This window comes from Suricata suricatta, chromosome 13 (genome assembly GCF_006229205.1).
Source record: "Suricata suricatta isolate VVHF042 chromosome 13, meerkat_22Aug2017_6uvM2_HiC, whole genome shotgun sequence".
Lineage (NCBI taxonomy): Eukaryota > Metazoa > Chordata > Mammalia > Carnivora > Herpestidae > Suricata > Suricata suricatta.
In genome coordinates, this window is record NC_043712.1 from 29,539,405 (window position 1) to 29,567,345 (window position 27,941).

General features: G+C 40.1%; 1 protein-coding gene across 1 annotated transcript in view; it reads left to right on the plus strand.

The window, feature by feature from the left end:
- GRIN3A (glutamate ionotropic receptor NMDA type subunit 3A) overlaps window positions 1-27,941 on the plus strand; it is a gene marked incomplete at its 5' end in the record, with an annotated part of 169,491 nt that overhangs the window by 59,937 nt on the left and 81,613 nt on the right. Inside the window, one exon of the mRNA XM_029919646.1 lies at window positions 8,502-9,549. Within this exon, the coding sequence (XP_029775506.1) occupies window positions 8,502-9,549 (1,048 nt within the window). The remainder of the gene's footprint in view (window positions 1-8,501; window positions 9,550-27,941) is intronic.

Below are 27,941 nucleotides of genomic sequence, written 5' to 3' on the forward strand. Positions count from 1 at the left end.
TCTCCTTTTAACATGACAGACTATTGACAATTCTGTTACGCAAAATCCACCGACAGGAAGAAAGGGAAAGAGAAGAAGAAGAGAACACTCAGAAAAATAAAATAAGAGAAAGAATAAAAAAAAAATGAGATAACCATGGACTAACTCACATGCCAGAAACTAAGAAACGTGGAGGAAGGGGAAACCATCTAGAGCCTGGGGAAGAGACACAAAATGAAGATACTTTAGAGACTAAGAAGGAATAGGGAAAAGTCTTGAAGAAGTAAGAAAAATCACACACATGAATTAAAATAGAAACATCAAATATAAATATCTAAAAATTCAGACAGCTGGATCTCTATAGTGGTTGTAAAAGATCAGAACTGGATGTAAGTTCTCTAAAAGATATAAGACCATCCAAAGGGAATAGTTTGGGGCTCTCCAATGATAAAGAACGGGGGGAAAAAACTGCATGAGTGTGAACTTGTGACAAATGTCAAAGTGTGGCACTTTGGAGGATGTGAGTTTTGATTGGCAGTGTTGTTAGCATGATTCTAGATAATAAATCACATGGAGGAAAGATGGGATTTCTGAACATTAGTAGATCTCTTCCCAATTCTCCTTTTTCCCCCCACACCCAGTAAAAGGAGAACAGAAAATTTAAAAATATTCATTGTGGGGCACCTGGGTGGCACATGGTTAAGCATCCAACTTTGGCTCAGGTCATGGTCTCACAGTTGTGAATTCAAGCCTCACATCACGCTCTCTGCCGGCAGCATGGAGCTGCTTTCCATCCTCTGCCCTCCCCCGCTTTCTCTGCCCCTCCCCCACTCACGTGCGCACACGCTCGCTCTCTCTCAAAAATAAATAATTATAAAAAACGTATTCTTTGTCTCATACTAAAAGGACTTTATTCAGCATCTGGTCAGTAAAGTATAGTATAATTTAGCTCTAAGTGACCAAGAAATAAATATTGAGATTCACAGCCTAGGAACAAGTCAACCTGACAAGAATTTGGTGGTGCTGGTGGGAGGGAAGTTGGAGAGAATGGCACTAACAGTAATACAAGCAAAGGTAAAAAGTCAAAGTTAAGTTCTCACGGGCTAAAAAATATTACAGAGCTATATGGAGGATGAACAAATCTCTCATTCCTCAGAGGCGGAATATTAAATATGATGAGATGATCATGGGAAAAGAGATTCGGCTCATTTTTCAAGATATACGAGAATGAGGATACAGATTTTTTGAATGATACAAAGAACGTTCCCAAAGGGGAAAATAAATTTTATGGCTTCACAGAGCAGAATAGATCTTTTCATGTACAAATAAGATTAATGGAAGATGGCAAGGGGGGAGAAGAAGGGCAAAGACAAGAAGCAATTTAAAAAGAAAAAACAAATGAGGGCAGTAGATATACGAAGATAAGTTGAGTGAAAAGAGGATCAAAGTAGAACTAAATATATGACTTATAAACAACTGGGCCAAGAAAGAAGACACAGGAGGAGGATGTACTTACACAATGGTTTGGTTCCTACGGGCTCAAAAGGAAGACTGGAAACAATGGGATTATTCCAGAACTAGTTCAAAAGCAAGAGAAGATGCAGATTTATAATAAATATAAAAACATATTACTAGTAAAATGATATGCTATGAATAAGAAGAAAAGTCAGGGGGCAGCAGATCTTAAAACCTATAAAAACAAGACAACGTTATTTTTGGCAGGAGACTTTTCTTTAACTTCAATAAATTTTAGAACAAGCTTTTAAAAAGTAAAAATAATACATGAATAATGTCATTAGGTAAATTAAGATAAACACTGCAGTTAGCATTCTATTATTAAAGAATGTAGAAGCATTTGACACAGTTGATCACTGACCCTCCTTGAAACATCTTTTTTACTTGGCTTTAAGCACCCAAAACAGCATGCTCTTCTCTTTTTTTTTTAGATAATTCTTTTTTTTAATAGTTTATTATCAAATTGGTTTCCATATAACCCAGTGCTCTTCCCCACAAGTGCCCTCTTCCATCATCACCACCTCTTTTCCCCCTCCCCCTTCCCCTTCAACCCTCAGTTCATTTTCAGCATTCAATAGTCTCTCAGGTTTTGCGTCCCTCTCTCTCCCCAACTCTCTTTCCCTCTTCCCCTCCCCCTGGTCCTCCATTAGGTTTCTCCTGTTCTCCTGTTAGACCTATGAGTGCAAACATATGGTATCTGTCCTTCTCCGCCTGACTTATTTCGCTTAGCATGACACCCTCGAGGTCCATCCACTTTGCTACAAATGGCCATATTTCATTCTTTCTCATTGCCATGTAATACTCCATTATATATATATACCACATCTTCTTGATCCATTTATCAGTTGTTGGGTGTTTAGGCTCTTTCCATGATTTGGCTATTGCTGACAGTGCCGCTGTGAACATTGGGGTACATGTGCTCCTATGCATCAGTACTTCTGTATCCCTTGGGTAAATCCCTAGCTGTGCGATTGCTGGGTCATAGCAGAGTTCTATGGATAGTTTTTTGAGGAACCTCCACAGTGTTTTCCAGAGCGGCTGCACCAGTTTACATTCCCACCAACAGTGTAGGAGGGTGCCCATCTCTCCACACCCTCGCCAGCATCTATAGTCTCTTGATTTGTTCATTTTAGCCACTCTGACTGGCATGAGGTGGTATCTCAGGGTGGTTTTGATTTGTATTTCCCTCATGATGAGTGATGTTGAGCACCGTTTCATGTGGCTGTAGGCCATCTGGATGTCTGTCCTCTTTGGAGAAGGGTCTGTTTATGTCTTCTGCCCATTTCTTCACTGGGTTATTTGTTTTTGGGGTGTGGAGTTTGGTGAGTTCCTTATAGATTTTGGATACTAGCTCTTTATCTGATATGTCATTTGCAACTATCTTTTCCCATTCTGTTGGTTGCCTATTAGTTTTCTTGATTGTTTCCTTCCTAACCAAGGATGTAAAAGACCTATAAAATGCTCTTCTCTTATTTCTCTGGCTACTTCTCAGTTGCCTTTGCTAGTCCTTCCCCAACAGCACCACCTTCAGGGCTTACAGTGCCCCAGATTTACTCCTCAGACTTCTCATCTGCAGTTACTTGCCTCGTGATCTCGTTTGGTCTCCTTAAATACCATGTCTAGAGGGAAGGCCTCCAGTTTTGTAGCTCAAGTCCCACCTCATTCCTGAGCTCCACACCATCTCCAACACCTACCTGACACCTACATTTCAATCTCCATAAGTCATCTCTAACTTAACCTGAGCAAACTGAACTGGTGGTTCTCACCTACCTCAAACCTGGGTCTCCTAACAGTTTTCTTGATCTCAGTGGAAACTCCATGCCTCCACGTGTTTGGAGTGAAATCTTTGGTGTCATCCTTTTCTCTCCTTTTCCTGGCAACGATATCTGAGCCATCAGCAAATCCTCTCATTTCCGGAGTTCAAAAACCTGACTAATTCTTCACACGCTCACGGCTACCACTTCCGGCTAAGTCATCATCACCTTTTATCTGGGTGTTGGAAACAGTCCCCTAACTGGTCCTTGGGCTGCTGCTCTTGTGTTTGTTCAGTTGTCAACACAGCACTGTAGTGATCCTGTTAAAATGGGAGTCATGTCATATTGCTTCTCTACTCAAAAGCCACCACTGACTTTCCATCTCATGCAGAGAAGAAACAGTCCTTCCAGTGACCCACAATATGCAGGTTCCACAGCTCCCACTACCCATAAGTTTTCTCTGACTTTATCTTAAACTTTCATGCCCCTCACTTCCCTCGGTATTCTTTACACACCAGATAGGACCCCACTTCAAGAAAGCTGAACTTGGTGCTCCCTCTCCAGGGAATGCTCTACCCGGATCTCCTCCTCCTGGTTAGCTGTTTCCTTCTCTTTTGCTCTTTACTCAAACACCTCTTTCTTTGAGAGACCTTTGTTGGCGTCTCTCATTTAAAATTTCACCCCACTATGGCTGACCTGGACACATCTTCTCTCCTTACTCTGCTTTATTTTTCCTCCTTTGCCCTTAGCAGCTCTAATATCCCACACATAGTACCTACTTATCACGTTTATTCTGTCTCTTCCAGTAGAATATAAGCTACTTAGATTCATGCCTGTTTTGTCCACTACTGTGTCCCCTACCTACCTAGCACCCAGCACAGGGCCTGGCGTATAATACTGTTGAGTGAATCAATGAGCGAATGGGTGATGTGTTGCTTTTAGTATCTTTGTTCATTTGTTTTCATGAATAAGAAAATCATTTAATTAGCATGTCAAGGCTTGTGTGCAAAATGTGGCTTCTAAAATGTATCTTAGACGTATTTGACACTGATCTTGCTTACACCGTGAACTGTCTCGAAAACAGGTTTTACATAATTTGGAAAGTACACATTTTATCTCAGTTCTTGTACAACTCCACACATATTCTTAATTAGTGAGATAATTGGGAGCTTTTACTAAAGTGATAAGTTACCTCAATGCAAATTAACTAATGAGCTTCATTCTTTCCAGCAGAGTGGTGTCCTGGGAGGTTTGCTGATAAAAAAAAAAAACAGGGATACCTGACTGCTTTGTTAAACAACCCGCACGGAAGGCACAGTGCTAAACTAGGTTCTTGCTCAGAGTGAGATCCAAGCCCTTATCAGACATGACAAAGCTACTGTAATATCCTTCTAAGTGCTCTCCTGGTCACCATCTCTCCTTCCTATACACACAGTGTACCTGTTTCCAGATCAATATTAATAATGCAGACCTCTGGTTATATCCATTACTCTGCTCAGAAATCTTCACGGGTCCCCTTTTCCTATTAAATAAAACCCCATCTCATAAAATGGGCATGGAAAGCCTCTAAAGTCTGGTTGCAATCTGCTTTTCCTACATTATTTCCTCGTATTTTTCTACACTGCTCTCCAGTTAGATTATTGTGCCTTCTACCCCTTGTTATATTTTCCACCTCCTTACCTTTCCTCATAACGTTCTTGAAGCCAGAGGTTTATTTGGAATTCATTTCGAGGCAAAAGCCGTAGTGTGATCAACACACAGTGTGGCGATATTATTGGTCCCTGTGACTCAGGCTCTAAATTTCTATTAAGAGAACTTAAGATCACATTTCTCTTTTTTAATACCCACATTGCTATATGGGCTTACTCTGCGCTGATATGCAGCTAAATACTCCAGGACTTATGTGTGTGACCTTCCATCAAATTGAGTTTCACACATTCTTGGTGAATGTGCGCTAAATGCAACCCTGTGCATTTGGTGCCTTAAAATCACTATTCTTTTTGAAGAATATATATCCCCTGACCCTGCCATCTTTTCTCCACTTAGACCGCTATTACCTTAGCTTTTGCCACCGCAAGCCCCTTATGAAGCAAGCAGAGAGAGAAGCAAGAGAAAGAGGGAAGGAGCATAATTCCCCGCATATGAAAGTGTGCTCAGCCCGCACCTTCTTCCAGATCATTTCCTACATCGCTAACCAGGGAAAAACAACCTTTTTAAAATCAAATCTGATGGGCATGTTCTTCCCCAGATCAAATCTCCGCAGTGGCTCCCCATTACCTTCATCATAACCTCAGACCTTTTGAAATTCATTTCCCACCTTCATATCCGGCCTTCTTTCTCACCCTTTATCAGACAGCTTGCACTCCGTGGCTGGGGTACATGGATCTCCCTGAATTGATAGCATCAGTCCCCGGCTTCCCTTCCTGGCTAGCTATTCTTTCTTACAGACTCAACTCTGGTACCTCCTCCTTTAAAAGCTTCCCTGTCATCTCTCCAGTAGAATGTGCAAGTGTCCTTGCTCTCTGTTCCAATGGCACCCAGATTTAGGTCTATCATGACACTCATTATACTGGTTTAGCGTTGCCTGTTGCTTTTCTTTCTCCCCATCAGTAGACATTAATGTCCTCGAGAATGAATGTGTCTTTCATCTCTGTAACTCTAATGTTAAGAGCAGTGCCTCATATTTTTATCAGTTTCCCTTGCCAATAGAATTATTCCTGATTTTTCTTTTTCTTGTTCATCCAAAAGAATGTAGGGCAGAATAGAAAGGAGCCTGGTAGAAACTGATGTAAGCAAGAGTAAGATTTCAACCTTTTAATCTTTTAACTAGTACGGGGGGCGGGGGGCACTGAAGCTTTGCTACGCAATCTCATTACATTACAAAGAATTCATAGTGAGTCTGACTATAACGAAAAGCTATCAGTGAGATTATTTTAATTTGCCTTCTCCATAAAACGGAAGTAAAATAGACAAATAATCTGTAAATGGGGACTCTCTGAGGCCAATTTCTTGGTGTCAATTGCATAATGAAGCAGGCACTGGGTTTTCTGGCCACGGAAAATTGAAGACGTTTAGGTCCAGATTGATTAGTCTTTCTGTGAGAAATGAATGCCTCAGAGACAACTGAGCGTTGCCCTTCAGGTACAGCCATATTGAATGTGACTTAACATATTGATAAAACATACATTTTACTGGAATGAGGGATTTCTTTTCTGAGATGATTTTAGTATATATTTTTTCAGTGGCAGTCCTTCAAGGGTCCATCCAGCTAAAAATCTATAATCATTAAGCTCTAGATATTCTTAAAATTGTGAAGGGCTTCTTTTTATACTACTCCAGCTTTGCTTTCCTGATCAACAAATTGATCAAATGAAACTAACCTATTTACTACAAACCATTTTGTTCCCTAGGCTGTGTCAGCATGTGTGTGTGTGTGTTGTGTGACAACACATCGAATAGTAGATCGCTCATTGGAAACACAATTGTAGTCACTCTAGTACCTAGGTAATTATCAATTGATTAATCTGTATACTTTAGTAATTTGGTTCCCTACTTCTCTAAAGAAACCTAAAACTATTTTAAAATCTAAGATAACTGAGATTTCATTACTTGTTGCAAAATAGAATTTATTTTAACTGGTAGAGTCCCACTGTGGAGTGCTAACATGAATAATTAACCATTACACACAATGTACCAAAATGAGCAGTTTCATTGCATTTAGTAATAGTAGCATCTTCAAATGTGCTTTACATTTATATCTCTAATGAAAATTAGTGCATTCTTCACATTTTCTGATTTCTCTATGCCCCTTCTGTGGCAGCGTAACTTCTTACTACCTGTATTTGCATTTGTAAATTACTGAGTAATGTTGGTGGCAGGTAATGGATGAATGTGTTTTGCCAAGAACCTAAACTTGTATCCACTGATTCCTCAAAAAAAAAAAAAAAAAAAATCTATGTTATATTCCACATTTCACTGTAATTCCTTTTAGTTTAACATGTCTTGGATATGAGTTTCTCATAGTGCAGTACTTTAGAGAAATTCTATTAGAGAACAGCGAAAAGTGATCTGGGGACAGCCTTGACTGAAAAAAGTTAAATGACATTAAATAATAGCTACCATATCTGAAACATTTGCTCTGTGTCAAAAGGTGTGGTATGTATTGTGTATGCATTATTTCCAACCCCTGTAGTGGAGGAAATACTGTTTTCCCCATTTTACTGAAGACAAAACTGAAGCTTAAAGTTTAGTAAACTGGTGTCCAAGGATGATGCTAGAAGGTGGCTGGACCAAAATTCAAACAGCGATGATGTGTCTGATGTTAAAGTCTAGGTTTTTCTGCTGTCACAGGTCATAATTAGGAGTACAAAAGTGCCCCAAGTTTACGTTACCTTGTAGTGCCTTATCTTCCCAGACTGTTCGAGCATTTCCCTGTCTTGCCGGTATCAGGACAGACACTTGACAATACCTGATTTCAGGGTTAGGAATCAGTGTATCATTCATTTGGTAATTTTCCTTTCTTTAACTTGGGCAGAGAAGCTCTCTCCGGGGCCAGAGCCAATTGTTTTTCTCTAATGACTTAGAGGGAGGGCAGCCTGAGGATATCCTGAGATCTGCAAGTCTATTTATCATCTTTCTCTTTGTTCCATGGATGATATCCAACTTGCCTTCCACTTTGAAGAGCCTCCTGGGGACAGATATGTTGATTATTTCCACTCTGAAAAGAGAAACATTGAAAGTAAAATTTGGCTGCTTTCTGGAATTCTGAATGCAATTTTTAAGCACTTATAAAGGTATAGGCACACTTATTAAAACTCATTCCTTGCACCAAAAAAAAAATATTGAGCTGATTTCATTACAGTTGAGTATAGTGAACAGTAGAAATGAAACATGTTAAAGATGCTGAGAACCTTTGTGGCTTATGAAGTTGTAAGAAAATAGAATTAATGGTTTACAACAGGAAACCGTGAACACATCCCTTAACTAGGAATAAAGGTATCTGGAGTAAGACCAAGAGCCAAGCACCTAACCCAGATGTTAGAACCTGAGGGTGAGACCTCATTCGCTCAGTGAAATAGGATCCTTCTCTTAGAAAGAGTCCAATTTATTAATTCCAAAAGAAGTTATAGTCAATGCCTTTAAAAAATTTAGAGTTTCTTTTTATTAAGATAGGGAAGCAAAGATGTGCCCTGTGTCCTGCCGTTGGCCTCTCCCCTCTCTTCCTCACTTTTTGCCTTTGCTCCTCTTTGCCAGGTTTCTCGCTAACACCACCTTCAGAGGCCTCAGTGGCTCCATCAGAGTAAAAGGTTCCACTATCATCAGCTCAGAAAACAACTTTTTCATCTGGAATCTGCAACACGACCCCATGGGAAAGCCAATGTGGACCCGCCTGGGCAGATGGCAAGGGGGGAAGATTGTCATGGACTATGGAGTATGGCCAGAGCAGGCCCAGAGGCACAAAACCCACTTGCAACACCCAAGAAAACTACACTTGAGAGTGGTCACCCTGATCGAGCATCCGTTTGTCTTCACACGGGAGGTAGATGATGAAGGCTTGTGTCCTGCTGGCCAACTCTGTCTAAACCCCTTGACTAATGACTCTTCTGTATTGGACAGCCTTTTTAGCAGCCTTCATAGCAGTAATGACACAGTGCCCATCAAATTCAAGAAGTGCTGCTATGGATATTGCATTGATCTGCTGGAAAAGCTGGCAGAAGACCTGAACTTTGACTTTGACCTCTATATTGTTGGGGATGGCAAGTATGGAGCCTGGAAAAATGGGCACTGGACTGGGCTGGTGGGTGATCTCCTGAGTGGGTCAGCCCACCTGGCAGTTACTTCCTTCAGCATCAATACTGCACGAAGCCAGGTGATAGATTTTACCAGCCCTTTCTTTTCCACCAGCTTGGGCATCTTAGTGAGGACCCGAGACACAGCAGCTCCCATTGGAGCCTTCATGTGGCCACTCCACTGGACAATGTGGCTGGGGATTTTTGTGGCTCTGCACATCACTGCCATCTTCCTCACTCTGTATGAATGGAAGAGCCCCTTTGGTTTGACTCCCAAGGGGCGAAATAGAAGTAAAGTCTTCTCCTTCTCTTCAGCCTTGAATGTCTGTTATGCCCTCTTATTTGGTAGAACAGCAGCCATCAAGCCCCCCAAATGTTGGACTGGCAGATTTCTAATGAACCTTTGGGCCATTTTCTGTATGTTTTGCCTTTCTACATACACAGCGAACTTGGCTGCCGTCATGGTAGGTGAGAAGATCTATGAAGAGCTTTCTGGAATACATGACCCTAAGGTAATACTCCTTTTTACTCTAGCTTTCTTTATTATCCATTATAACTCCATATACTGTGTCTTACGCTGTGGTATGTCTGTGTTCTTTCATCTAACACATGAATATTCTCTCAGCCATCTATAGAGACTATGAACTAAATTAAATATTTTATTGTTTTACTGAATGAGAGCAAAAAAGCGAAGGGGTTCTGGGAGTGTTTGTTCTAGACAAAGTCTTTTTGGTAGGAACAACTATTAGTAAGTTTCTCTTGTGTTATTTGTGCGTCTGACAGAATGTCCATTAAAGAATAGACTTACAAAGTATTTTTCACCCAAAGCAGACTTCAAAAACTGATTTATTACTTCTTTTGGGAATTAATGAAAATAAATAGTAGGATCCATGTTTTAAATTGTAAAGAATCTTTTTCTACCATTAAAGAGAATTAAAATTAAGGAACTAGCTTTTACATTAACAGCCAGAGTCAGACATGACAGAGCTCAATAGGCATAGAACACGGAGTACTAAATTAACTGAAGTGGCAGGATTAGTTAAGAACAGGGTGTCTGCACAGTAAGGAGAGCTGTGCAGCTGGCCACCTTGTCTGAGGGGACGATGCCAACAGTCACATTATAATGTCCAAGAACATTAAAAAATATATATCTATTCTAGGCTGCCTTTGATATCCTAGACATCTGACCCTAAGGGTTGAAGAGAGGAGATGGATGGAGTTCGGGTAAATAGGTAACACAGTGTGATACTCAAGGAGAGCCATATTTGTTTCTCTCCAGATTAAAACAGGACCCCTTCCAGTGGCTAGGAGTCTGGAGAACCTAGTCCACCCTGACCAGTAGTGACAAGGTGGTTGTCAGGGTTCAGAGAAACTGGAGTAAGACCAAAGGGAGCACTATAGTCTTGATAGGGAACAGAATTCAGATCCAGGGCAGGAGTGTGTTCCAATGTACATGACCCCCTAGGAGAGATTAGAGAAAGTTGTAATTCAGTGGGCATACCCAGGGCACACTGTGTTTAAAATAACTTGAGCTTAGCTGAGCATTTCAAATTGGGAAAATACACATGCCTTTTCAAATACCCCTTTTCCACCAAGTCTCAAGGTATTGAACCTTTACTATAAATTTCTATTAAACATTTATTTTTTAATTTTGTTAATGTTTTATTTATTTATTTATTTTCTTTTTTTTTAATTTAAATAGTGAATCAAGAGAGTATAGATGCTGGCGAGGGTGTGGAGACACGGGCACCCTCCTACACTGTTGGTGGGAATGTAAACTGGTGCAGCCACTCTGGAAAACAGTGTGGAGGTTCCTCAAAAAACTGTTGATAGAACTCCCTTATGACCCAGCCATAGCATTGCTGGGGATTTACCCAAGAGAGACAGAAATGCTGATGCATAGGAGCACATGTACCCCAATGTTCCTAGCAGCAATGTCAACAATAGCCAAAACATGGAAAGAGCCTAAATGTCCATCACCTGATGAGTGGATCAAGAAGATGTGGTATATATACACAATGGAATACTACATGGCAATGAGAAAGAATGAAATATGGTCATTTGAGCAAAGTGGATGGACCTAGAGGGAGTCATGCTAAGTGAAATGTTTGCACTCATAAGTCTAACAGGAGAACAGGAGAAACCTAATGGAGGACCAGGGGGAGGGGAAGAGGGAAAGAGAGTTGGAGAGAGAGAGAGACGCAAAACCTGAGAGACTATTGAATACAGAAAATGAACCAAGGGTTGAAGGGGGAGGGGGTGGGGGAAAAGAGGTGGTGGTAATGGAGGAGAGCACTTGTGGGGAAGAGCACTGGGTGTTATATGGTAACCAATTTGACAATAAATCATTTAAAAAATAATAAAAATAATTTAAAAAAATTTTTTTAAATAAGTAGTTTATTACCAAGTTGGGTTTCATATAACACCCAGTGCTCTTCCTTGCAGGTGTTTTATTTATTTTTGAGAGAGAGAGAGATGGAGTGTGAGTGGGGAGGAGCAGAGAGACAGTGACACAAAATCCAAAGAAGGCTCCCAGCTCTGAGTTGTCAGCACAGAGCCCGACATGGGGCTTAAACTCATGAACTGTGAAATAAAGACCTGAGCTGAAGTCGGATGCTTACCTGACTGAACCACCCAGGTGCCCCTCCATTAAACATTTAAAATTAATTTCACAGAGCATCAACATGTAAGACATTTGTAACTGTCTTTATCAAATGATGGAGTGACCCAGGGGGATGGAGGCAGCATTAGAGAATTCTCATAAATGGTTTGGATTAAGATATAAAATCTGTTCTGCAAACAAATGAACATGAGAAACTTGACCCATACACTACAAACCTCCTGGTAAGTTCATGACCTGAACCTTGTGAAAAGGTTCAACAAACAATGGCTTACTGATTAGGCAAGGAACTGCATTGCCTTTTAATTCATACTCGGGATTTTTTTTTCTTTTATATTTTATGGTCAAGTTAGTTTCCATATAACACTCAGTGCTCATCCCAAAAAGTGCCTTCCTCCATGTCTATCAACCCCCTACTCCTCACCCCCACCCCCATCAGCCCTCAGTTTGTTCTCAGTATTCAAGAGTCTCTTATGGTTTGCCTCCCTCCCTCTTCCCACCCATTTTTCCTTATCCCCTTCTCTATGGTCTTCTGTTAAGTTTTTCCTGTTACACTTATAAGTGAAAACTTATTGTATCTTTCCTTCTGTGCCTGACTTATTTCACTTAACATGACACCCTCGAATTCCATCCACATTGCTACAAATGGCCAGATTTTATTCTTTCTCATTGCCATGTAGTATTCCATTATATATATAAACCACATCTTCTTGATCCATTCATCAGCTAATGGACATGGCTCTTTCCATGATTTGGCTATTGTTAAAAGTGTTGCTATGAGCATTGGGGTACATGTGCCCCTATGCATCAGCACTCCTGTATCCCTTGGGTAAATCCCTAGCAGGGCTATTGCTGGGTCATAGGGGAGTTCTACTGATAGTTTTTTGAAGAACCTCCACACTGTTTTCCGTAGTGGCTGCACCAGTTTACATTCCCACCAACAGTGTAGGAGGGTGCCCATCTCTCCACACCCTCGCCAGCATCTGTAATCTCTTGATTTGTCATTTTAGCCCCTCTGACCGGCATGAGGTTGTATCTCAGTGTGGTTTTGATTTGTATTTCCCTGATGATGAGTGACGCTGAGCATCGTTTATGTATTTGTTGGCCATCTGGATGTCCTCTTTGAAGAAGTGTCTTTTCATGTCTTCTGCCCATTTCTTCACTGGGTTATTTGTTTTTTGGGTGTGGAGTTTGGTGAGTTCCTTATAGATTTTGGATACTAGCCCTTTATTGGTATGTCATTTGCAACTATCTTTTCCCATTCTGTCAGTTGCCTATTAGTTTTCTTGATTGTTTCCTTTGCCGTGCAGACACTTTTGATCTTGATGAGGGCCCAATGGTTCACTTTTGCTCTTGATTCCCTTGCCTTTGGGGATGTGTCAAGTAAGAAATTGCTGTGGTTATGGTCAAAGAGGCTGTTTCCTGCTTTCTCCTCTAGGGTTTTAATGGATTCCTGTCTCACATTCAGGTCCTTTGTCCATTTTGAGTTTATTTTTGTGTATAGTGTAAGAAAGTGATCTAGTTTCTTCTGCATGTTGCTGTCCAGTTTTTCCAGCACCACCAGCTGCTAAAGAGGCTGTCTTTTTTCCATTGGACACTCTTTCCTGCTTTGTCAAAGAGTAATTGGCCATACACTTGTGGGTCCAGTTCTGGGCTCTCTATTCTAATCCATTGGTCTATGTGACTGTTTTTGTGCCAATACCATACTGGCTTTTTTTTCCTGTAGGAAGTAACTTTATTTATTTTTTAATAGTTTATTGTCAGATTGGTTTCCATATAACACCCAGTGCTTCTCCCCACAAGTGCCTCCCACCATGACCATCACCCCCTCCCTCCTTCCCCCTCCCCCTTCAGTGCGTGGTTCATTTTCAGTATTCAGTAGTCTTGATGATGACAGCTTTGTAGTAGAGGCTAAAGTCTGGGATTGTGATGCCTCCCATTTTGGTTTTCTTCTTCAATATTACTTTGGCTATTCGGGGTCTTTTGTGGTTCCATACCAATTTTAGGATTGTTTGTTCTAGCTTTGAGAAGAATGTTGGTGCAATTTTGATGGGGATTGCACTGAATGTGTAGATTGCCTTGGGTAATAATGACATTTTAACATTGTTTATTCTTCTGATCCATGAGCATGGAATGTTTTTTCATTTCTCCGTGTTTTCAATTTCCTTCATAAGTTTTCTATAGTTTTCATCATACAGATCTTTTATATCTTTGGTTAGGTTTGTTCCTAGGTATTTTATGGTTTTTCATGCAATTGTGAATGGTATCAGTTTCTTGATTTCTCTTTCTCTTGCTTCATTATTGGTGTATAAAAATGCAACCAATTTCTGTACATTGATTTTGTACTCTGTGACTTTGCTGAATTCATGGAGCAGTTTGAGTAGGCTTCTGGTGGGGTCTATCGGGTTTTCCATGTAGAATATCATGTCATCTGCAAAAAGTGAAAGTTTGCCTTCATCTTTGCCAATTCTGTTGCCTTTTATTTCCTTTTGTTGTCTGATTGCTGATGCTAGGACTTGCAGCACTTTGTTAAACAGTAGTGGTGAGAGTAGACATTCTTGTTGTCACACTCAGGGTTTTAAGTTAGGAGCTGGAATTCAGTGAACACCAATAAGTCTGTTGCATAAGTAAATGTGTCATCCCGAAGAGAGATTTTCATGATGCTTCAGATTTTATGCTTTTCAGTGGTGTTAGAAGCCTCTGTTTATTCTTCGCCCTATTAGACCCTATTAGATCTTCTAAAGGTTCACTGTCTTATTAGAGACTTAACTAGATTTTTTACATGTGTCTTGCCAATGTGATGCTTAAATTAGAAACTCAAAGTGGAAACCATTCAACCCAATGTAGTACAAAAAACAAATTAATATATGGCTGTTGTGAAGATTCCAGACCTTATCTAATATGAAAAGGTGAATACAATACTGCCTGGAGTTTATTAATCAAAACCAAGAATTATCAAAATTAAGTCACAGATGCTGTGTGCGAGAAGCCTGAAGCAATGATTATTTTAGGGGATTAAATTTAAAAAACAAAGATAAACTGTACACAGTTTACTTCTTTACCCAAAAAGAGGCACTCATTCCATCCCCAACTCCACCAGAATAAAAGGTGAAGTTTTTATAAATCTAACTCCACCCCAAGACAGAGTGAGCAGAACTAGACAAAGTCAACTGTGTATTATAGCTAGTAAGTTCTTAATGCAGTGGGACAAGCCTAAATATAAAATACTTTTAATTTGACATAATAAATGAATTTCTACTAAAGTTCCCCTAAAATGTTGTTTCTAGCGTTGCTCCCTGGTGTTGTTTCTACGTTGTAAAGTCTCTCATTTATAGGTTTTGGTCACGTAAAAATATCCAGGTTATTTGACTAAGCAATACTTGACCTCTGGACTTTGGGTGAATAATGTTCATGACAGAACTGTTCACTTTTCATCCAGATATGCGGTATTATGCAAATGACAAAATGACTTCACCTTCCCATGGAGAGATATGATTAAAATAATTTTTATGCCCTTTCAGTCACTCTGCGTTCATTCTTATGTGTATTGCAGTTACTCATGGCCACTTTTCGTCTTAGCGGTGCTAAGCTCCTTAGGGGACTGTATCTTTTTCTTATACTAGATGATGTCAAGAAATTCAGAGGTAAATAAAACCACTATAGGAGAAAACAACTTAGAAAGTTGTAAACATGCTGAAGTTTAAAAACATGAAATACTGTCAAAGGTCCATCACCTTCCACTTAGTATACCAAAGGAAAGCTTAATTGACAAGATAAAAATGTGTACTTATTCTTGAAAAACACTTGGAAATTGGACATGTGTGTCAAAGACATAGGAGTGGTCAGTCCAAGCAAAGGAACAAAATGAATTACTTTGAGGTGGAAAGTACAAGGCACAGTCAGGATATCTTGAGACGTTCAATTTAGCCATAGCATATGTTCCATGAAAGGAAGGAGGTGAGTTCCGTGTCTAAAAATTAAGTTTGGTGGCTCCTGGGTGTCTTAGTTGCTTGAGTGTCCAATTTTGGCTTAGATCATGATCTGACAGTTTGTGAGTTCAAACCCTGCCTGCATCAGGCTGACTGCTGTCAGCATGGAGCCCACTTTGGACCTTCTGACTCCTCTCTCTCTGCCCCTCCCCTCTCTTCAAAATTAAAATAAACATTTAAAAGTAATAATAAAAAAATAAAAATTTCACTTGAGATAACAGAAGATCTCTGACATCAGCTAAGACAGGTGAACTTTATCTGACAGTAGAGATCCACTGACTTTTTTTTTAAATGTTTATTTATATTTGGGAGAGAGAGAGAGAGAGTGAGTGAGCAGGGGAGGGGCAGAGAGAGAGAGACAGAATCTGAAGCAGGTCTCAGAGCTGACGCAGCGCCAGACTCTCAAGCTGTGAGATTATGACCTGAGTCAAAGTCCGACACTCAACTGACTGAGCCAACCAAGCTCCCCATCCACTGACATTCTTGAACAATGGAATCGCAGAGTGGAACCAGTTAGGATGGTTGCTCTGGTAGCAGTGTGTAAACAGGATTAGAAGAGAAAGACAACAGGTGATGTTGTAGCTATAGTCACTGATAGAAAGAAGACAGATGCAAGAACTAGGGTGGTGATCAAGTCAGTAGGACTCAACAGTTAACTGAGTGTGAGAAGCAACAGAGTCTCCTTCAGAGTTGTGGCTCTGAGTGTGTGACATGATGGTACCGTTCAAGGAAGCAGAAAAGACAATTCATGGACTAGAAAATACAGTGATCAGTTCAGTTTCATTTGTGGCATTTAAAAATCTGTTTTGGACATTCAGGCGAGATGCAGCAGGCATCTGGAAGCCAGAGTTCAAGAGTGAGACTGAAAGCTGGTGGGAATCCTGGCCAGCGGGTGACCCTGTGTATTTAAGCCCTAAGAGAATATGAGATCCCCAAGGGAGAAGGTGGTCGGGAGAAAAATTGCTGTTTGAAGGAAAACAACGGGCATAAAGGAGTCCCAAAATGTTGAAGAACAGGATTTGTGGACAGACAAGGTGGAAAATAAGGAGATAAAGGTGCCCGGTAATGAAGTCATGCAGACCCTTCTTTCCATAGCTTGAATTTTTACTTTTTTGAGGTGAGGATTGATATTATCCTACCTGCCATGTCTAGCTTCTTGCTAGTGACTATCATAGAGGACAAGGGCCTACCAGTGCCAAACCGTGAGAATTATTAGTGTGCACGTGCGTGTGTTTTATGTCTGATGAAACTGGGTTTATGTGAGTTGCTTTTTCCTCGTATTTTATCAGACTCCAGTTTTACTTTTCCAATTCACTTGATGGCATTTTAGTTCAGGTAAGTGAAAATATGTCATCTACATAGAAGTCCGTAGTTTTCTTGGGACATTTGTGTGTCTGCTCTAAGGTGAAAATGCTCTAAATCTGAATGAAAGGTGACATGTATGGTGTACTGGTCACACTCTGAAGACCCTTCCACCCCTTTGCTCATGATCTGTCTCATTTCTTTTCATCTCCTTTTGTGCTCCTCCCTTGCTAGATGTTAGGACAGCCCTCATTGTACCATGCGCCATTTTCGTTCCGCTGGTGGTCCTCTTGGCTCAGTTAATGCACCTCAGGCATTTTTCCTTGTGCCTCCACATCAATGCTCTTTTCCTTCTCCAGCTCTTCTTTAGTTACCCCCGTGCCTGAACACTTTGAGAATTCTACCTCTCAGACTTCTCTAGAAGCACCTTATGAAGAAACATATTCCTAGGAATAGATGTCTTCAGCTCTTAGAGGCCATCTAAGCCCCCAGATCTGAAAAAGGGACTCCTCAAAATTTCATCTCTTCCTTCCTTTTCCTCCTACCATTCTGTTGCATATATTATTTTAAATTATAATAATAGTGGGGGTTTTCGTAAGTGGTTTCTATTTCTAGCCAAAAATTTTGACTACAGCTTTTTTTAAAACAAAAAATATCAGTCTTGGTTTCCAAACACCACTTACAAAAGATTCCATGGGAAAATGTTTGGATGAAAACCATTGGCTTAAAAAAGGAGATTTGTGATGTGTCTTTACACACAACCCATCAGTAAATTGAGCCCTGGCCATGTAAGTATTGGTTGCTATGATATTAGATAACTTAGGATGAATGTAATGGCACCATATTTCTTGTTGATCATAATTGTTTAGCTTGCTGGCTATGCATTTATCACAATTAATAAAACTGTTAAGAATGTGAATAGTTTATTACCATCTCAGAGTTGAGATTTGCTGGCTTCAACAAACTATTTGAATCAAGTAAAATTAAAAGCAAAATGCTGGGCAGAACAGACCAGTTTATGATTCACTACATGTTACAGTGGCCAAGGCTGGTTGGAATACTTCTTTCTTTTTCTGACAGGGGTTGGAGGGAAGAAATCAGCTTGTTGCTGGCTGCTCCCATAGCTAATCCCAAGGAAGAGAGACTGGACTGCTGTGCAAATGAAATTCAAGAGGATGGTTCTATCCTCACTTAACTATTTTTGCAAGAATAATTTATTTTACACTAAAAGTAATATATGTAGCTTCTCCCGGCCTCCCACTGGCTCTTCTGGGAAGCAAGCTCCATGCCTCAAAGCGGGTGGGCTCTTGAAGCATGAGACCATGAAAGTAAGAGTTTGTAAGTGATATATTTAATAGAACTTATATGGGTATTTCTCTGACATAAAACTAGCACTATTCATTACAGGCAATGCAGAAACTAGAGTAAAGCAGACAGATGGAAGCAATACCCATTGCCTCATCATCCAAAGCCATTTCCTCTTAGCACTTTGAGATGATGGACAGGTAGATAGAAACCACAGCATTATTTTTATCCCACAAAGTCTTCATCTGGGGCTGTGATCTAAGGTGCAGACTTGGGTGTTCTTAGAACCTTCCAACCATTGACATTTGATCTGCAGAGATATGAGACAAGATGAGAAAATACCTTCATAAATCACAAAGCACACTAAGAAATAAAACCCCACCTCCCCTCATAGAGTTGAATCAGCCCAGTTGAAAGGCTACATAAGCATCTGAAATGAGCTATTTGCTGATTTTAATGGACCTTCTAGTTCTTTTCCAGCTTCTCACATAAAATGTCCCCTTTTAACTTTGTGTGTCTAATAAAAAAAAAATCACCTCCTTAGAGGGAATAGGAGGCCAGTATCATTTTTGTACAGGCAAATGATGGTGCTGCTTTAGAAATACAGTCCTGGCCTGGTGAGCATTCAGGTAAATATTAAAAATTAAATAGACCTGCTGTGAAGGCAAGAGCAAACTTTAACCAGAAATATTAAAGTAAAGGACACTCTCGTAGCTCTAGTAGGAAATGATAAGCATTTCCCAAAATAATAAAAACCACCTTTATTGATCTTCATATAACAGCATGTGCCTGCCCAATAAAACATATGAATTCACGTAATAAAGGCTGGCCTTGAACAAAGGAGGGATGCCAGAACTCCAAGGCAAACATGACTGAAAATGGAGTTTGAGGTGACAGGAAAGAAAACTGAGCCACACCAAACCATCCACTCGTTCTTTCTCTAATTCCTCCAGTAACGGCAACTTCTGTTCCAGGCACCAGGCTAGCTGGCTGGGAATTTAGCAGTCAGAAAACAGACACTGCCTTTGCAACATGGAGTTTAGTGAGAAAGAAAGGCATTAATCAAGGGAGCACATAAATCAGCTAGTGATGTAAACCGTGGTAAGTTACTGCAAAAGAAAACACAACAGAATCTGGGAGCCTCACAGACCTGATCCAAATGGAGAAGCTCACCCTCCGGTCTGGCTGAGATCTGAAGGATGTAAATGAGCTAACGAGGAGCTAGAGAGGGTGTCAGGAGAAGAGCGCCTCAGGGTGACATGGCAGCGTGTGCAGAAGCCCCAAGATCAGAGGGAGAGAACCGCAGTCGTGACCACTCCATCATGAGCTATGAGATTGGAAAGCCAGGGCAAGGGAGACAAGAGTAGGGCAAGGAGTAGGCAGAGAGAACAGACTGTCAAGAGAGAAAACCTCTTAAAAGAAGAAAATTCTGAGAAATGCTATTTTCTGAGAAGAGCTGCACTTCCCACGGGTTCCATGTACTTCCAGCTAGAAAACCTAAGAGGAGATACATCCCATTCATTCTGGCAGCAAAAACCCATAATAGATCAGGGAAGTGTCCTCTGTTGAGAATTGCATTAACGCACTTTCTAATGTACAAAACACAACATGGTTTGGATGAAAACTAGAATGTGCTGATGGTTGCGCATATCTTGCACATACAAAAACCTATCCAATTATACACTTTAAATGGGTGAATTGTATGGGATGTGAATTATATCTCAGTAAGGTCGTTTTAATAAATTATAAATAAATAAGCAAACCTCTATATTACTGAATTGGAAGACTGAATATTTAGAGATGGTAAATTTCTGCTTGATTAGTTAATAGGTTTTAAAGCAAATCCAGTTACAATCCCAAAGGACATATTTGATGGCTTGTTTGACAGTTGCTGAATTTCCTAAAATACATATTGTTAGAGTGGCCAAGGACGCACATGACAAAGAGCAACAAGCAGGGAAGAATTAATTCCCTCTTCAAGGGAGGAGGGGACCAGGCATCTAGAGACAACTCGGCCTGAGTTTCTGTCAGGCTTGACCTTTTTTTTGTTGTTTTTTAAGAGAGAGTGTGTTCCAGCATGCCCACCAGCAGGGAAGGGGCACAGAGAAGGAGAGAGAATCCCAAGCAAGCTCCACTCCCAGGGTGGAGCCCCACTGGGGGCTCAGTCTCGAAACCGTGAGATCATTACCTGAGCTGAAATGAAGAGTCGGTTGCTTGAAGCACCTGGGTGGCTCAGTTGGTTTAGCGTCCGACTTTGGCTCAGGTCATGATATCGCACTTTTAAGTTTAAGCCCCGCATCAGGCTCTGCGTAGACAGCTCAGAACCTGAAACCTGCTTTCGAATTGTGTCTTCCTCTCTCTCTGCCCTCTTTGGCTTATGCTTTGTCTTTCTCAGTCTCTATCTTTCTCTCAAAAATGAATAAATGCTAAAAAAAATTTAATAAAAAATTATTTTAAAAACATTAAAATATATAATGTAATATATATTTTATATCTTATATAACATAAATTTATATATAAAGTATATAATACAATATGCCTTATATATTTTATATTATATGTAATTTTAAAATTATAATTTTCTATAAAAATTATAAAAAGTTTTTTTAACAATTACTCGTTTTTGAGAGATAGAGTACGAGTAGGGAAGGGGCAGAGAGGGAGACACAGAATCTAACTCCAGGCTCTGAACTATCAGCACAGAGCCCAACGCGGGGCTCAAACCCATAAGTGGTGAGATCATGACCTTGAGTCAAAGTCGGACACTTACCTGACTGAGCCACCAAGGCGCCCCCCCAAAAAAAATTTTTTAAGAGTCAGACACTTAACAGACTGAGCCACAGGTGCCCCCAGGCTGGGCCTTTTAAGGGGGGTTGAAGGGTAGGAGAGGGTTATAGTTTGCCCATGTGGGGAGGGGACAACTCTTGGCCAGATAGAGGAGGAAGTAGCAGGGTTCTCAAGAGGCTGTGTCCAGGGGCTGGTCCAGGATGTGGGTTGTGGTCAGGCTAGAGAATATCATGTTTTGTATTTGGGGTCTATTTTCTGTGAATAAAGGGCACCATGACCTGGGAAAACAAAGAATTAGGGGTCAAGTGCAGACACCTGTGAGTTTCCTCTGTAAGGAAGGAGGAGTCGGGGCTTTGATTGGATTATTTTCATGCATATTAAGTTTAATCTGACAAAAGAAGATTCAAGGGATTTGTTCTTCTAGATATTGAAATCCTTCATCTTAGTAATAATAACAGAAAATGTAATACTCATTGACCACTCTAATATGCTGGGCACTGTTGTAAACAACATTAATCCAGTACACACTCCCACTGAAAAGTCATGGGAATTAAAATAATCCAAGTAAAGCAAATTGCATTGTGTCTGACAACTGGAGGCACAAAATAAGAATAGTTAAAAGTTGGGTGCCCGGGTGGCTTAGTCAGTTATAGCTTCCGACTTCAGCTCAGGTCATGATCTCACGTTCGTGGGTTCGAGCCCACATCAGGCTCTGTGCTGACAGCTCAGAGCCTGGAGCCTGCTTCCAATTCTATGTCTCCCTCTCTCTGCCCCTACCCGCTCATGCTCTGTCTCTCTCTGCCTCAAAAATAAATAAAACATTTAAAAAAGAGTAAAAAAAAAAAGAATACTTAAAAGTCTTGTCAAATTTTAATAACAATATCAATTACATTTATCTTGAACAACTAGTCTCTGTTTCTCTCCCCCTCTCTTTCTCATCGACTGTGAACTGAGTAAATGGCAAGCATCTCCTTCTGAGCTAACTTCTGAAAAATTTGGAGGCCAACTTCTTGCCCACCAACAGTAGATTTACTCTCATTGTGTTATACATTTTAAAAAGCATCATTCCTAGCTTCATATTGGTTTTTTCCCCCACTTCATCCTATTTTAGTTTATGCTGTCTTGTATTTTGTGTGACCTTTAAGCTGCCTTAAATCTTTTCAGGAAGAGAACAAGGTATACATTAAGTAATGTCAAAATCAGATAAAAAATAGGAATATTAGCAGCAATTCCGGGGTGCCTGGCTGGCTCAGTTATTTAAGTTCCAACTCTTGATCTCAGCTCGGGTCTTGATCTCAGGATCATGAGTTCAGACCCCACAAAAAAAAAAAAAAGAAAAAAAAAGAATGTTAATAGCAATTAAGAAAAGAAGTAAAATTGACCAACAAATATAAAAAAATAAATATTACTTGTAATCAAATTTAAGAAATGCTAATTGAAACAGTAATGAGATGGTATTTTTACCTATTGCATTAGGAATCTTTTACCGATCGCTCTCAGTCTTTGTTGAAGTACATTAAGACCAGCACCAGCATGCACTGCTGTTGGGAGTGTGGGTTGACACAATATGTTCATAAATCAACTTGGCCATTTGTATCAAGAGCCTTAAAAGGGTTTATGCCCCTTTACTTTTGACTTCCTTCCACATCTAGGAATCCATCCAAAGGAAATAACTTAATATATGGGCAATAATTTATTACAAAGATTCATCGCAGTCTTACCCAAAGTAGCAAAAACTAGGAAACCTTGTAAATGTCCAATAATAACACAAGTAATACATTATAATATCCCTATGTGCTACAAAAATGTAGCTGGTAGAGATGATTCTGAAGAGCTTTTAGAATGTTAGACAATCATGCACCTGAAACTAATATATGTCAACCATATTTCAACTAAAAAAATTATAATTGTTAAATGTCAAAAATCAAAATAGGAGTGAGTGAAAAGCTAGGATATAGAGCCATATACTGTATTTCTAATTTTTTATTATGATACATTAAGCTGTAAAGAGAAGTGACCAGAGGGAAATATAATACAATATTAATAGCACTGATATCTGAATAGTAAAGTTACAGGAAATATCTTAGTATTTTCATCCATATCTTCTACAGTGTTCATGGCTTATTTATGTAATGAGAAAGTACATAATAAGCCAAGAATGAAAATAATTTAGACATAAGATAATAGTCATAGCAGCGATGCTTGCTCCACATTCACTGCTGCGGTCTGCAGACTTTGAATCCAGGCAGGGTAAGGGCCTCAGTGAGTAGCACGCCTGCAGTAAAATGTTTACATTGTAAAAATGCTGGGATGCCTGGGGCACTCAGTTGCTTAAGCACCCGACTCCTGATTTTGGTTCAGGTCCTGATCCCACTGTTCCGCCAGTGAGACTGAGCTCTGCATCAGACTCCACCTACCAACAGCGCAGAGGCTGCTTGGGATTCTCTCTCTTTCTCTGTCCCTCGCTGTCTCTCTAAAACATAAAAAATATAAAGCTGCTGTGCTTTCCACAGAGACTTTCAGAAGAAAATTTGTATTCCCACTCAGTTTATTCACAGGACTTGGCACAATCTGAAATTGTCGTGTCATCTCTTTGTTTACTTGTTAGTTGTCCCCTGTGTCTTGCTCCCCACCGGATTCTCACTGTATTGGGTGAAACGTAAACATTCAGTAAATGTTGTTCGATTAATAAATAAATGAAAAATGGCAGCATCATTGGAATAGGGCCTTCTATAGGGAGAAACATCATTCAAAAAGACCATTCAAAACCATTCTTCTGGGTTGCCTCAGTGGCTCAGTCAGTTGAGCATCTGACTCTTGATTTTGGCTCAGGTCATGGTCCCAGGGTCGTGGGATCAAGCCCCTCATTGGGCTTCGCACTGAGCATGGAGTCTACTTAAGATTCTCTCTCTCTCTCTGTCTCTCTCTCTCTCTCTCTCTCTCTCTCTCTCTCCCCACTCCCCCCCCACCTCCTTCCTTCTCTCCCTTTCTCTGCCTCTCTCCCCCACTTGTAATCTCTCCTTCTTTCTCTAGAATAAAATTTAAAGTTTTAAAATAAAACCATTCTCCTACTAGATCCTATGGAACAAATAAAAGGAAAGCCACAGTATGTGACAATGTACTATATGATCCAAAGGGCAAAACTCTAGGTTGGGCAGATCCAAGTTTGAATTTTGCCCCAATCATAGGTTAGCTGCATGATGTTTGGCAAGTCACCTACCATGGCCTCTGTGACCTCATTTGAAAAGATTATAGGAGAAAATGGATGTGAAATATCTAGCTGAAGCTCTGATTCTATCTACCACTAAGTTATAAACTCTATCAGAGTGGAGACCAGATTTATATAAACTAAAGTACCTATATCCCTAGAATCGAAGCCTTTAGCAGTCACTTATTTAAATAAGTGTTAGGTAAATAATGGACTTGTTATGAGGCCAAGCAGAGGTGATCAACATGTGACCAGTAGAATAGAGAGGCAGAGGGTGGAGCACCTCTCGTTTGCAATTGGAAAAGTATACACATGAGCTCCAAGCTCTATCCAAGAGCGACCTGGAGCGTTTGAACCATGAGATTGGTATAATCAGATCATCAAAGCAAAGAAAACCTAAGACCATGAACCTGTAGTGGAGTCAAGTATCAGAGATGTAGGATCCTTGAATGAGAGCATGAGCCAGATTACGCTGCCCTAGCCTGGGTGGTTCCGGGACCTTGATGGTGGATCATGGAGCTGGTGGTCCAGTAAAGATCAGACACACGGTACCTGACACCGATTGCAAGTTGAACGATTGGGTATTCCCCTTCCCTTCCTGTTCTCCAATACAAAAAAATTTGGAACACCAAAATGAGTTTGCTCATTCAGTTTGATAAATGGAAAACAGAACAAATGAGCATGTGATCTGTTTATTTCCTCACCTACTTCCAAAATATTTTTGAGAGGGCATCTTTATAGAATTTTTAAAAATAATTGCAGCTTTATTACTTTCAAATAGATACAGTAATTCAAACTAACACAGCCAAGTGTCTTCAATTAGACACCCTGATGGGTTTGCATTAATAAATGTGTAAGATCACTTCCTCCATTTGAATACAGAGAATGTGCCAAATTTTTGCAAACATTTCTCTTAAATTAGGAGAAAATTGGCTTATAACTTTGTTTACATTATTAACTTGCTTAGCAAGCACTATCCGTATGCGTAGATACTTTCTGTACCAATAAGTATATCATTGGATACCTAGAACTATTCACATCTTAATTATAAACAATTATCAGTACACCTGTCCATCTACTGTGTGTTCATGTACATATATTTACATTACTTTAGAAGTTAACACATGTTAAATGTACACACACATTTGTAATTAGGGAGAGCCAAGTTACTCCAAGTCATTCTGGGATATAATGTGGAGATCTTGTGGCTACACCCTCCACCTGCAAGTGGAAGGGTTCCCACCCTCTGCCTCTGTCCTGCTGGACACATCTTGGTCTTACAAGCATTCGAACCACTCTCATTTTGGATGCGATGGAATGAATAAAAAGAAAGCCCCAGTAGGAGACAGCATAGGATGATACAGAGGACAAGGTCCTGATGTTGGATAGATAAAAGTTCTATGCAACTTAGGTTTGAGGGTTTTCCCTGTGAAGAATCTCAGTTTCATGCTTAATAAATATCTCTGTATATCCGAAGAAGCTGCAGGCAACCCCTGAAGGGGCTGCTTTTGTGTGTAAAATGCATGTTTTAGCTCCTCACACTGTGAATTAAGATGAGTGCTGGATTTTTATGATTTAGCCTCAATTTCACATTTTGATCCTCAATCAGATCAGGAGTTAGCATGATCTGACCGTCCTGGGTATCCACCCAGTGCTATGTCAGGAGGCTTAACTGTGAGCTTGGATCCGTTGTGAACTCCATCTGGGAAATTCAGCCAAGTTAAGCTTCACTTTCCCAACTGCAACTGTGTACAAGCCTGCTCCAGCCAAATGCACAGATATGTTATATGTGTATATAACATATGCTTTATATATAATGCCTGTGTGCTAGATAGGTGTGTGTATATATGTACAATGTATACATAATTTAAGATTACATATTATATATAACATGTGATGTTATAGCTTGAGTTCAGAAAGATGCTTTGTCAGAGTCCATTAATACTTTTCACACTCAAGAACTGCACTTCTCATGGCATTTTATTAGGAAGCTGCTGCTTAAAAAATGCCAAATGACCAAAGATCCTCACACTAAAGAAAATGAGACATCAACTTCTCCTTAAATTATATTTGAATTAGAGCTTTTTTTCATGTGTGATCTGAAGATATAAAATTAATGGAAGTGAATCTATTGGCAAGTAAGAATATAAGTGAATGTATGCATATAAATCTATGTGTCTCCCCTGATTCACATATTTAAAATGGTGACCAATCCTGAGGGTCATAGATATGAACTTTCATATGTATGTATGCATTAGCTTCATAATAAGACCACTGATAAAATTTCAGGGACAGGAACTGAAAACATCAATAAGTAATAATGATAATAACACTTATTGGATACCAGCCATGTTCCAGGGACTCTGCTAACTGCTTTCCATGGATTTTTCTCATTTAAATTTTACTGCATCCATACAGATGAAGAAATGAGGCTAAAAGAAATTAGATAACGTGTCCAAAGTCATATAGCTAATGAATGGTAGAGGCAGGATTCATACCCAACAAACTCTGACTTATTATTTATTCCTACTAAGTATTTCATTTACACATGTAGTAAGAATGTTCTTCCCAACCTGGTATATTTGAAGGACTCCTTTCCCCACCCCTGGACTTAGTCTGGGAAGGCTGCTCACGCACAAAGGTGATTCAAAGGCAGAGACCGCTGCTGCGGCTGGGACATTTGAATTTGTGCACGTAATACGTAGGGATGAGGAAGTGAGAGACACAGACCCAGAAAGAATTAACTCCAGCGCCACTCTCACCATCACCGTCATTAACACCCTACCAGGGAAGTGTTGCAGTAGGAATGTGTCCTTCCAGCACGTCACAAACTGAGGAGGGGATGCGTATCTGCATGGTGTCCTCTCCCCAGAACCACGGTGCACACTGTGACAGTCACAGATGCCGTCCTGCTCCCCGGTCACCACTCCCGTAAGATGGCAGCTTCTCCTCTCCTGGCTACAGTTCAGAGTCTCCAAACGAAGCTGTCGTGTCCAGGTGCTAATTAATCTCGGGGAAATCTCTCAAACTGTTTCTCCACTCTACCTAAGCACTACTCAACTCACATAAATTTTGTTCAGAGAAAAGGGAGACTAAATCAGTCTCTGTTCATTAAGATATTGTTTATACTACTGAGAGGCACCTGGCTAACTCAGTAGGTGGAGCATGAGACTCTTGGTCTTGGGGTCATGGGTTCAAGCCCACATTGGGTCTACGTTGAGATCACTTAAAAAAATAAAATCTTTTTTTAAGTTTATTTATTTATTTTGAGGTGTCAGAGTCCAGCTCCAGCAGGTCTAGGGTCCCCTGAAGGAGAGACGGTGTCAATGAAAAATGAGTTGAGAGAGAGCCACGGGTTTCTTTCTTGGTCACCAGCCAGGCATCATCTCTGTCCTGTCAGGTTTTGCGTCTTTATTTATAGATTTAAGTGTTAACATGACATCAAAAAGTGGAATTTTTACAAATAACTCTCAGTGATAAAATGCTTTGAAAAGGGTGCAGAAACAGGTTTTACAGAGGCATTTTTGCAGAACTACTCTAATTACAATGAGGTAACTTACACATAGTAGGATAACAGGATATTCTCAGTGAAAAGCAGATGACATACACATTTGTTTGAACCCGTAGTAAATCTTACAACTAAGAAGATAGCAGGATGTTTTCAGTGAGAAGCAGATAGCAAACACATTTGTT